Below are 13,553 nucleotides of genomic sequence, written 5' to 3'. Positions count from 1 at the left end.
ATCTAATGTCATTCTTTTGCATGTCAATATCCTGTTTTCCCAGCACCACTGGAAGACTATACTTTCTTCATTTTGCTTTCTTGGAAATCCTGTTGAAAATTAGTTAACCATATACAAAGGGCTTTATTTCTGAACTCCATTCTGTTTCATTGGTCTGTATGTCCATCTTTATGTCAGTACCATACGGTTTTGACTGCTGTAGCAAACAAACAGTTTCTAACTGGTTTTCTGCCCAGAGCTAAATGCAGAAGTAGCAGACACAAACACCCATCTTCCAATATTTCCTTGAAAGAGATTAACTTGCAAACTTTAAAAGCTGATGCCTTAGGGTCCAACTTCTAAACAGCCTGCATCCAGGTGCTGACTAAGATCTTCCCATTTGGGACCCTGATGGGTCTTGTCACAGCCCCAAAGACTGGGAGCCACTGAGAACGAAGGAGGCAGCTTGGCCAATCACAGGCCCCACTTTTACGGCTAGGAGAGGTAGTTATTTTACGTAATGCACAGAAATCAACACAAAGAGGCAAGCTAAATGAAAAAAACAGAGGAAGAGGTTCCAAGAAAAAGAACAAGACAAACAAACTTCAAAAAAAGACTTTAATGAAATGAAGACAAGTGATTTACTTGACAAAGAGTTCGAAATAAGGGTCATAAACATGCTTACTGAGGTACAGTGGACAATGCATGAATAAAGTGAGACTGTGAACAGAGACAGAAAATATAAGAAAGTAATAAAGAGAAATCAAGAGTATTATCAAGAGCATTAAACAGAGCTGAAGAACACAAGACTTTTATGGCAAAACTCAACAGGAGTGTTTGGCAGCTTACTAGATCAAACTGAGAAAGAATCAGCCAACTCCAAGAAAAGGAAGTAGAAGTCATCCAGTCAGAGGAGCAAAAATGAATTAAATAAAAATGGAAAATGATTTTTAAAAAGTGAAGTTAGCTTAAAGGATTTATGGGACAATGTCAGGCAGATAAGCATTTGCATTAGAGGAGGTCCCAGAAAGAGAAGAGCGAGAGAGAGAACATATTCAAATAATGGGTAAAAACTTCTCTTAACATAGGGGGAAAAAACCAAATATCAGATCTAGGAAACCCACTGAGTTCCAAAAAAAGATGGAAACAAAGAGAAACACACTGAGACACATTATAATTAAAACGTCACAAGTTAAAGACAAAGAGAGAATTTTATAAGCAGGAAGAGAAAACCAAGTTATGTACAAGGCAACACTTACAAGACTTTTAGCAGGCCAGAAGGGAGCAGCACATAGTTGAAATACTGGGAAAAAACAAAACAAAACCTGAGGATCGAGAATACTCTACCTAGAAAGTTTTCCAGACAAGTAAAAGTGGAAAGTTTATCACGACTAGAGTGGCTTTTGAAGAAATGTTAAAGGGACCTCTTTAAACTAAAATGAAAACGTATGAAAGTATAAATGTCACTGGTAAAGGTAGATATCCAGTTAAATTTAAAATACTCTAATGTTATAATGGTGGTGGATAAATCACTTGGAAATCTATTATGAAGGTTAAAAAGCAAAAGTAGTAAAAATAACTCTACAACAAAATTGTGTAACTATAATAATTGGTTATATACAATATAATAATTGGTAAAGGATACACTAAGAAGATGTAAACTGCAACATCAAAACATAAAACAGGACAGAAAGTAAAATTATAGAGCTTTATATGTATTTAAAATTAATTTGTCTTAGCTTGCAATAGAATGATATAATTACAAGATGTTTTACCCCTTTGTAATCACACAGCAAAAACCCATAAAAGACATGCAAAAGATAAAGGAATCTGAGCATAACATTACAGACAATTATCACACCCCCAAAGAAGGAGGCAACAGAGGAAGAAAGGAACAAAGCAATTACAAAACAATTAACAAAACTGTTGCTGCAGAACTCAACTCCACCATTCTCCAGTTGTTTGGCATTTGAAGCAAACTGGAAAGGTGAAAAAGTTCTATAAGTGGGTGCCTCATGAGCTGACCACAAATCAAAAAAATTGCCATTTTGAAGTGTCATCTTCTCTTGTCCTATGCAACAATAATGAACCATTTCTCGATCAGATGGTGACATGTGAAAAAAAGTGAATTTTGTACAATTCAGTGACTGGTCTGAGAAGAAGTGCCAAAGCATTTCCCGAAGCCAAGCCTGCACCAAAAAAAAGGTCACGGTCACTGTTTGGTGGTCTGCTGCCCATCTGATCCACTACAGCTTTCTGAATCCCAGAGAAACCATTGTATCTGAGAATTATGCTCAGCACATCGATGAGACGCACCAAAAACTACACTTGCAGCCAGTATTGGTCAACAGAAAAAGGCCAATTCTTCTCTATGACAATGCTTGACTGAATGTGACACAATTAACACTTCAAAAGTTGAACACATAGGGCTATGAAGTCTCATCTGCCATATTCACCTGACCTCTTGCCAACCGACTACCACTTCTTCAAGCATCTCAACAACTTTTTGCAGGCAAAATGCTTCCATAACCAGCAGGCAGTAGAAAATGCTTTCCAAGAGTTCATCAAAATCTGAAGCATGAATTTTTACACTACAGGAATAAACAGTCTTATTTCTTGTTGGCAAAATGTGTTGATTGTAATGGTTCCTATTTGATTAATAAAGATGTGTTTGAACCTAGTTATAATGATTTAAAATTCACTGTCCAAAATTGCCATTACTTTTTCACTAAATTACTTTTACTGTTAAGCTAAAAGGACTTAACAGGCACTTACAGTGCATTCCATCCAACAGTAGCAGGATAAATATTCTTCTAAGAAGGCAATGGCACCCCACTCCAATACTCTTGCCTGGAAAATCTCATGGACGGAGGAGCCTGGTGGGCTGCAGTCCATGGGGTCGCTAAGAGCCGGACACAACTGAGCGACTTCACTTTCACTTTTCACTTTCATGCATTGGAGAAGGAAATGGCAACCCACTCCAGTGTTCTTGCCTGGAGAATCCCAGGGACGGGGGAGCCTGGTGGGCTGCCATCTATGTCGGACACGACTGAAGCAACTTAGCCGCAAGTGCACATGGAATGTTCTCCAGAAAAGGTCATATATTGCCATCACAAAACAAGTCAATAAATTTCAAAAGTTTGAAATAATATCAAGTATCTTTTCTGACCATAATGGTTTAAAACTAGAATTATATGAAAAATAAAAACTGGAAAATTCACAAATATATGGAGAATAAAGGGCATGCTACTGAACAAACAATGGGCCTTAGGAAAATGAAAAGAGAAATCAACAAATATCTTGAGACAAATTAAACTAGACATACAATATACAAAAACTTATGGGATACACCAGAGGCAGTTCTAGGAGAGAAGTTCAGAGGCATAAATGTCTTCATTAAGAAACAAGAAAAAGCTAAAATAAACAAGCCGACTTTAGACCTTAAGGAACTAGAAAAAGAAGAACAAGCAAAGGTAGTTGAAGTAAGGAAATAACAAAGACCACTAGAGTGTAAATAAACAAAATAGGGACAAAAGACAACAGAAAAGATCAATAAAAAGATAAATAAAATAAAAACCTTTAGCCATAATTACCAAGAAAAAAGAAAGATAAGGTTCAAATAAATAAAATTAGAAATTAAATAGGGGACATGCCCCTGAGGCAGTTGGTGATGCCTCACCGGCTTGACGGACATGAGCCTGAGCAAGCTCCGGGAGTTGGTGACAGACAGGGAAGCCTGGCGTCCTGCAGTTCATGGGGTCTCAAAGAGTCAGACAAGACTGAGCGACTGAACTGAACTGATGCACCTGGTATGACAGAAATACTAAGGATCGTAACAGACTACTATGAACAATTATATGGCAACAAAGTGGATATCCTAGAAGAAATGGATAAAGTCCTAGAAACATACAACCTACTGAAACCGAATCATGAACAAACAGAAAATATTAAGGATATCAAATCAGTAATTAAAAACTTCCCCACAAATGGAAGTCCAGGCCTCAAAGCTTTAATGGTGAATTCTATAATATAGGTAAAGAAGAAATAATCCTTCTCAAATTCTTCCAGAATCTAGAAGGGGAAAGACACCTTCCAAACTCATTTTATGAGGCATCATTACCCTTACACCAAAGTCAAACAAAGACAATACAAGTAAAGAAAATTACACTTGATGAATGTAGATACAAAGAACCTTAACAAAACAGTAGCAAATCAAATTCAGCAATATATTAAAAGAATCATACACCATGATCAAATAAGATTTATTCCAGGGATATAAGGATAGTTCAGTACCCATAAATCGATCAACAGGGTATATCATATTAACAAAATAAATGATTTTGAAAAAAACCCATCTCAACAAATGAAGAAACAGAATTTAACAGAATTCAACATCCATTATGATAAAAACTCTCAAAATATGGGTATAAATACAATCTATTTCAATATAAGGCTATACATGACAGGTCCACAGTTACCATCATAGTCAATGGTGAAAAGCTGAAAACTTCCTTTATCATCAAGGATAAGACAAAAACTCCCATTCGTGCCACTTCTATTCAACTGAGCACTGGAAGTCTAGCCAGAGCAATTACTCAAGAAAAACAAACAAACACATAAATTAGAAAGAAAAAAGGAAAGAAGTAAAACTGTCTCTATTTTCATATAACATTAAGTTACAAAAAAATCCTAGTGTCTCCACCAAAAAACTGTTAGAATAAATAAATTTAGCCATGTTCCAGGAAATAAATAAATATATTAAAAACAGTTGTGTTTCTATACACTACTATCAGAAAGAGGAATTAAGAAAACAATCCCATTTGTAATAACATCAAAAAGAACATAATAGCCAGGGAGAAATGTAACCAAGGAAGTGAAAGATATGTACACTATATAATATAAGACATTGATGAAAGAAATTGAAGATAGAAACAAATGGAAAGATAGTCCATGCTCATAGATTGGAGGAATTAATATAAAAATGTCCATACTGCCCAAGTGATCTCCAGATTTAATGCAATACCTACCAAAATTCCAATGCTATTTTTAACAGAAATAGAGAATACAATGCTAAAATTTGTATAGGGCCACAAAAGACTTCAAATGGACAAAGCAATCTTGAGAAAGAACAAAGCTCTAGGCATCATATTCCTGATCTCAATATTACAAAGCTAATCAAAATAGTATGGTACAATTGGCATGTCATAAAAAGAAACACACAGACCTAGAGAACACAATCAAGAGCTCAAAAATAATTCCATATATTATGGTCAATTAATATTTGACATAGGGCCCAAGAATATTCAATGAGGAAAGAATAGTTTCTTCTATAAATGGTTTTGGGAAAATTGGATATTTGTTTGCAGGACAAAACTGAAGAAAAGGGAACCATTGTGCAGGAACATAAATTGGCATACAGCCATTATGGAAAACAGTATGAACGTGACTTAAACATTAAAAATATAACTATAATGTGATGAAGCAATTCCACTGTTAGGCATATATCCAAAGAAAACAAAATCAGTATCGTGAAGCTGTCTTCACCCCCACATTCACCGCAGCTGCTGGGTGTTCCACGTATGGTTGCTCGTCTGTTTGTTATGACATGTAAGGTCAATGTTGGTGTACAAGTTCTCTCAGTGGAAAGAATTGAAAAGTATTACATATGTTGTAATTTGTATATATATCTGTCATGCATTTCTGATTCTAAAAGAATGACAGAGGCAGGATCTGTCTGGCACATGATGAAGAGATGTCCACTCACTAACTTAACCAAAGGAGGGTGGAGAATTGTGGGGGAGACCTCACTGTCCCATTTTCTCTTTGAGTCTGCACTTTTCTCTTCAGACAAGCAGTCAAGCAGAAGTGACAGAAACCCATAACCCTCTCTGAGACACACACGCCCTCACAAATGTAGGTGTCCTTTTGACTGAATCAAGTTACCCTGCTCCTTTGGCCAGTTTTTAAATGCACATACTTGTGCTTTGTTAAAGACTGTTTGTTAAACTGGGGAGAAAAAAGTCTACCTTTCCAGAGTCCCCCAATGTCTTAGAAGTCTTTAGGCCTCTTCTTGACAAGTTACTCTTACAGAAAATACTTTACTCACTGACAATGGGAGAAACTTCATGACACTTCTACTTCCCATGGGATACAAAGGAGAAGAGATACTGGGATTATTTCCAAAATTAAGGGGAATTCCACTTTATATGGGAGCTTTTAACCAAATAGAATTTGACACAGGGAACTTAAATTCAAATGTTGATATATGAGCCCTCAGAAATTTTTGAGTCTTGTTCAAGTTTGTGTCCATGACTCAATATCCTCCAGCCACCAAATACTTAACATTTATTCTCCTGAATTAAGCAATTATTGAGCTTATTTTTACACAGTGCTAAGAGAGAATGTGATCTGAATACATACGAAGTTTCAAAAATTAAAGTGTTTTTCAGAGAAATGAGTAGATGATTAATAGGGACCTTTCTGGACCAAGGACTAACAACCATGGATGTAGACTCCATTAAGGTAGTGATGCTAGCAGAGACATAAATATGTAAAATTACTTTTGGTTTATAAGGTATGCCAACTGTATATGTTATATGAATAGCCATGTAACACATAACACAGAGAAAGCTGTTTTTATGTAACTATTTACTTACCCCAAATTCCCATGAAAATGGCAAAGAACACTGTTGACTCGTTGTCAAATAAATGGGAGATCTGCAAAACAACAATATCAGAAAGACTACTTAGTATCAAATGCAATACAAAAGGAAGTAAACTGCAAGTCTTCAAGCATACCACAATACAGACATACCTTTGAAGCCAAACAGGTTGAATTTAGTCTCCAATAGTCACACAGTTCATCACAGAGTGGGCACATGATAATCTGACCCCCAATCTTAGGATCACAGATCTCAGAGCTGCTGAGGGAAGAGCAAAGTTGTTTGGTTTTATTTTTTGTTTTGTTTTGTTTTGGCCACGCCTTGTGGCATTTGTTGCTTAGTTGCTAAGTGTTCAACTCATTTGCGACTTCATGGACTGTAGCCTGCCAGGTTTCTCTGTCCATGGGATTTCCCAGGGAAGAACACTGGAGTGGGTTGCCATTTCCTTCTCCATGCCTCATGGCATAAAGAATCTTAGTTCCTCAACCAGGACAGAAACCATGTCTTGTATAGTGGTAGTGCACAGTCCTAACCACTGGACTGCCGGGGAATTCCCAAGAGCAATGCTATTTTAAAAGATGTGTTTGGTATCCACACATTTGTTTTCAAGGGGGAAAGGGGTATGCATGTGTGCGAAGTCACCTGAGTTGCTTCCAACTCGATGCGACCCCATGGACTTTAGCCTGACAGGCTCCTCTGTCCATGGGGATTCTCCAGGCAAGAATACTAGAGTGGGTTGCATGCTCTCCTCCAGGGCATCTTCCTACAGCGTCTCCTAAGGCTCCTGCATTGCAGGTGGATTCTTTACTGCTGTGCTACTGGGGAAGCCCTGAAAAGTGGGGGTGGGAGGAATTGGGAGGTTGGAATGACTCATAGACACTATTGATACTATGTATAAAATAGACAACAGATAAGAACATACTATATAGCACAAGGAACTCTACTTAACACACTGTGGTATCCTAACTAGAAGGGAAATCCAAAAGGGAGGGGGTATATGTAAATATACATATGGCTGATTCATTTTGTGATGCAGTAGAAGCTAGCACAACATTGCAAACTAACTACACTGCAATAAACATTAATTAATAATAAATAAATAGATAAATAAAACATTCCAAGCAAAAAAAAAAAAAGTGATGTGTTTGGGTGCAAGTACAAAGCTATTCTTGTTGAAACATCTTTATACAATTTTTCACATATGGGACCAGGGCAATATAGCAGCAATTTTTGTAGATCAAATCATGCTTAAGGAACAGAATCTTTAGAGCCCATTCTTAAACAGACTTTCCATAAAGTATCAAGTGAGAGGTAGCTGTTGTGTTTGGGTCTTTTTCAGAAATATCAATTACCTGCTGTAATAAAAAACACTCTGACACAAATTTCAGAAAAATACAATCTTGGTTAACATAAGATTCTGTTTGGGCAGCTCAGGTGCACTTACCTGCCTGAGGTCTTAGGAATCGTCAATAAACCATAAATAAAACAAGCTAAGCCAATCACAGCTGCAAAAAACAGCATTTCTGTGTAAAATCCGAGAAAGACAAAATAGATGCCAATTTTTTCTCCATAATAATCCCTGTGAAAGAAGGTAAAAATAAAATCAGAGGCTGCAAGAATAATGCACTTCAGAGAGTCTTAGTTTTCCATTCAGACACATTTGTATTCTAGCTTTGGCCCCATTGCCTTCTAGCCCTGTAATTTTGATAAAGTTACTAAATGTTCTAAACTTTAGTTTCCACATCAGAAAACGCAGGATGATGCTTATCTATAGACTTGGTGTGAGGCTTGAAAGAGACAACACATATAAATAAGAAGCCAACTGAGTGGAAGTTAAGATTTATTTTTAAATAATCAGGTTATTTGAAAAACTTTGCAATTTTAAAGAGAGTTCAAATGTTTTGAAATAAAGTACAGAACATGCTTCTAGCAATTAACAAATCAAAATCACATTCACAATAACTGCCAAGACTTCTGCTTTATCTCTAAGATTGAAGAAAATACTCGGACTACAATGGACGAGGGTAGTTTTACGTATGAACTTTTATCTTCCTCTAAATCTGGACCTCTGATGGATCGTACACAACAGTAAGATGGGGTACAAACCAAGGGATAAAAAATGAGTATGCAATAACATTCCAAAGAATATACGGGCTCAGCTTTTGCTTTACGAGTTAAAAAATGACAGCATTAGTTAGCACAAATGTTCAAATTTTATAATCAAGTTGTTATCTTTTTTCTGCTATTGTTTTTTAAACTAACTCTTCCCTTAAGGAATCTCTCAAAGACCCAGAGAACAAGGTTTTTTCTGCCTCAGAAAACTAGACTTCTTTAAAAAAAAATTTTAAAAACACAAAACAGGTTAATCTTTCCCCTTATTCATATAGAGTTCAGCTCACCAAACATGTGAAGTCTTTCCACAGCTTCCTAGTCAGAGAAATGTAATTCTACTTGGACACTAATAGCATGGTATACATAAATCTATTATACCATTTATGATTAACTTGTAATTTCCACACTCAAAAAACCACAAATCTAAACATAAAGGGTTTAACTTTTACATAATACAAACTTAACATAAACTTAATTTCCCAATGAGAAGCTTTTAAAATATTTTTCTCACTCAATATTAATTTTATTGAACCTCCCATCCTTCAGTTTTCAAAATTTCTCATCTTTTCTAACAAAAAAGGGATCTTTCTGCTTGTACCACCTTCTATTCTTCTCAGTGATAATAAACATTTTTACATGGTTGTTTTTCCTTGTTCTGCTTTTCAAATTACTATAAACCTGAAATTAAACTATGATTCCATTGTATTCCCTTGTTAATTTACTTACAACTTCCTTAGGTTCACTCACAGAAGATGAGTAAACTTGCTTTTTCTCCCTTTTTTTTTTTTGCTGAAGAATATAGCAATTTTATGATACTGCATAACATCAAAATAAAAAGAATAAAAATATCTGAATATCAGTTTATGAGTTCCCTAGTAATTTTCTGGTTAGGTGCATAGTAGTAAGATTGATCTTTTACCTTAAAATTACTGATTCTATAATTTGAATATGTATAATATATAATTTATAACAGCAACAAAAATATAAACTACTGAGGATTAAACTTAAGAAGGTTTTATAACTCTACAATACCCTTGAAAAAACCCAAAGTAGGCTTAAACAAAGACACATCTTTCCCTTGACTAGAATGTCTCAAGATGAGACTACCAGCCTACCTAAGTTAATTTATAAACTTAATGTAATTTCCATAAAAATACCAACCATCTTTTTTAGTAACAAGACAGACAAGTTGAGATTCAAGTTTATATGGAAGGATAAACTTGTAGAATGTACAAAGAAACACTGACTATGACGAGTTATTAGCCCAACTAGATATTAAAATACACTAGAGCTAAACCATTACAATTAAAACAGCCTTCAAATCACTTCACTATACACTTGAAACTAACACAACATACAGCAAATCAACCATAATATAAAATAAAAATTAAATTAAAAAAAACAGCCTGCTACTGGTGCATGGATAGTTAGCAAGATCAACCGAATAGACAGAACATCCAGAAATCAGCTAGAGTACATAAAGAAGTCTAGCACATGGTAAAGGGTTTCCCAGGTGGCACAGTGATAAAGAACCCGCCTGCCAGTGCAGGAGATGCAGGAGACACAGGGTCGATCCCTGGGTTGGGAAGATCCCCTGGAGGAGTAAATGACAACCTACTCCAGTATTTTTGCTTGGAGAAGGCCATGGACAGAGGAACCTGGCAGGCTACAGTCCATGGGGTTGCAAGGAGTCAGACACCACTGAGTGACTAAGCATGTGTGATACAGGTGGTACCACAAATCATTGAGGCAATGATAAACGTTTTGATAATATTAATATTTTGGGGACAAGCAGATAAAAGTAGATCTATCCTTTGAATAGAAAGTGCATATTTAACTCTATAAGAAACCGTCAAAATTATTGTTTCAAAGCTGCTATACCATTTTGTATCACCATCACCAACCTTTGAGATTTCAAGTTGTCCCACATCCCTAACAGCCCTTATTGATGCCAATCTTTTCAATGTTAGCTATTCTAGTGGGTGTGCAGTGGTATTTCAATGCCATTTTAATTTTTATACCCTTAGTGAATAAAGATAGTATACATCTCTGGAGAGTTCCTTGGACTGCAAGATCAAACCAGTCAGTCTAAAGGAAATCAACCCTGAGTATTCACTGGAAGGACGGTTGCTGAAGCACCAATACTTTGGCCACCTGATGCAATGAGCCGACTCATTGGAAAAGACCCTAATACTGGGGAAAACTGAAGGCAAAAGGAGAAGGGGGCGGCAGAGGATGAGATGGTGAGATAGCTTGACCGACTCAATGGACATGAACTGTAGCAAACTGCAGAAGATCGTGGAGGACAGAGAAGCCTGGAGCGCTGCAGTCATGGGGTTGCAGAGAGTCACAACTTAGCAACAACATCTTTTGACATACTTACTGGCAATCCATAAACATATTTCTTTGCTGAGAAATCCTTTATAATCTTTTTTTCCATTTTATTCTTATCATTGAGTCATAAAAGTTCCTTAAATATTTTGGATAAAAGTCCTTTACTGATATGTGTGTTGTGCAAGCATTTTCTCCAGCCTATGGTTTGCTCTTTATTTCTGTAACAGTGTTTTTTAAAGAGCATACAATCTAATATTTGAAATTAAATTTATGTTTTTAAAACTGTGCTTTTTGCATTTTATCTGAAAAGTCCATGCCTAACTCCAGACCACAGTTTTCTCCTATATGTTCTAGAAGTTTTGTAATTGTAGTCCTTATAATTAGTTCTCTTATCTATTTCAAGTTAGTTTAAATTTTTATACAGGAAAGAGTCAAGATTCATGTTTTTCATGTAGATAGCCACTTGTTTTAGTATCATATTTTGAAAGGACTATGCTTCCCCCAATGAACAACAGGCACTTTTATTGAAAATCTCTCTCTCTCTCTCTCTCTCTATATATATATATATGGATCTATTTCAGGACTCTCCTTTTATTAAATATTTTTCTTTGGAAATAATTTCAAATATAGAGGTAAAGTTGTAAGAATAATTCAAATAATACCTATGTACCCTTTAATTCTTTTATTATAAGTAAAATATTGTTCCATTGCATTTTTTTTAAATTTAATTTTATTTTTTAAACTTTACAAATTGTATTAGTTTTGCCAAATATCAAAATGAATCTGCCACAGGTATACATGTGTTCCCCATCCTGAACCCTCCTCCCTCCTCCCTCCCCATACCATCCCTCTGGGTCGTCCCAGTGCACTAGCCCCAAGCATCCAGTATCATGCATCGAACCTGGACTGGCAACTCGTTTCATACATGATATTATACATGTTTCAATGCCATTGCATTTTATCTCACTTCATATATTGCCCCATATATATGTGCCCCATATATATATGAACTTCCCTACAGCTCAGATGGTAAAGAATCTTCCTGCAAGGCAGGAGACCAGGGTTTGATCCCTGGGTCAGGAATCAAATGGAGAAGAAAATGGCAATTCACTCTAGTATTTTTGCCTGGAGAATGCCATGGACAGAGGAGCCTGGCAGGCTACAGTCCATGGGGTCACAAAGAGTCGGACACGACTAAGTAACTAACGCACGTGTGTGTGTGTGTGTGTGTGTGTGTGTGTGTGTATACACACTGTCCATGGGGATTCTCCAGGCAAGAATACTAGAGTGGGTTGCCATGCCCTACTCCAGGGAATCTTCTCAACCCAGGGATCAAACCCAGGTTTTCCACATTGCAGGTGGATTCTTTACCGTCTGAGTCACCAGGTAAGCCTAAGAGTACTAGAGTGGGTAGCTGTATGTATGTATATATTTGAGTTACTTACAAATAAGTTGTTTGAATATGTACTTCATGGTCCTTTACCTTAAATACTTCATTGTCTATTAGTAAGAATAAGGATACTGTCCTACATAATCACTGAGAAGCAACCTTAAGGATAATAAATGCTTTCTGCAATTCCTTTCTCTGTGATAACATGGTGTCTTCTTTCCTGTCTTTTTGATTTACCTGGTTAAAAACTTCACACCTACTCATTAATTCTTTATATAAATTTTGTTAAAATTTTAACTTTATTTTAAAGATTATTACTGAAATGGAAAAGCAGTACAATTTGCTATAAATGAAAAGCTATAATATGATGAAAAACTTTAAAAATTTATTAAATTTAAGTTAGATATTGCTATCTGATGAAATATCTGAGCTTCCGCTTTGTTCTAAAAGAAAATCAGAAAGTGCTAACAAGGTACTGATCTGAGATGTAATGTGTTTGTCTATATCAAAGGTTATAAGTATAAACCTTTGGGGAATATTTATAGCAGAAATATCTGTAGACAGCTAAGTACTCTCAATATATTTTCAGCAATGTAAAATATGTAAGCCTCATTCTGATAACCTTGCTGATTTGAAAGTATACTATGGAAACACTCTCTGAGGGCACAATGTCTGCAAAGGTTCTTAACAGCACTGACTGTAACAGTGAAATTTTTGAAACAGCCTAATCTTTTTCAAAAGAAAAATAGATAAAAGAGTTATGCAAAACTTATAATATGGTACTCTGTGTTCTGCTAAAAAGCAGAAGCTAGATCTGGGTGCATTCACAGGGAAGTATATGAACAATATATTATTTAGTGATAAAATAAAATCTTAGCAAAAAAGTAAGTAAAGATTCCCTTGCTCCAGGAAAAAAAAAATTGTGTATGTATTTTGTTATGCATGCACATAAAAATAAAGCTGAATGACTATCACCAAATCAAGCATAGTTACTTTGGTGGAGTTTAGGGAGGTAGAATTTCACTTAAAACTTTGCACACATCCTTATTGCTTAGAATTTTTTCAGATACATGTGC

At 35.8% G+C, this 13,553-nt stretch overlaps 1 protein-coding gene across 3 annotated transcripts in view; it reads right to left on the bottom strand.

Moving 5' to 3' along the window:
* ANO5 (anoctamin 5) overlaps positions 1–13,553 on the bottom strand; it is an 87,941-nt gene that overhangs the window by 29,486 nt on the left and 44,902 nt on the right. For 2 of the 3 annotated variants that reach the window (XM_027532174.1, XM_027532177.1), the window contains 3 exons: positions 8,086–8,220; positions 6,794–6,902; positions 6,636–6,696 (listed from right to left, as the gene is read on the bottom strand). In XM_027532174.1, coding sequence (XP_027387975.1) covers positions 6,636–6,696; positions 6,794–6,902; positions 8,086–8,220 — 305 coding nt within the window. The remainder of the gene's footprint in view (positions 1–6,635; positions 6,697–6,793; positions 6,903–8,085; positions 8,221–13,553) is intronic. The other variant, XM_027532176.1, reaches the window with a different exon arrangement.

The sequence above is a fragment of the Bos indicus x Bos taurus genome, chromosome 29 (genome assembly GCF_003369695.1).
Source record: "Bos indicus x Bos taurus breed Angus x Brahman F1 hybrid chromosome 29, Bos_hybrid_MaternalHap_v2.0, whole genome shotgun sequence".
NCBI classification, from domain to species: domain Eukaryota; kingdom Metazoa; phylum Chordata; class Mammalia; order Artiodactyla; family Bovidae; genus Bos; species Bos indicus x Bos taurus.
The sequence above is the reverse complement of the archived record's forward strand: the minus strand, read 5'-3'. Positions and strand labels throughout refer to the sequence as shown.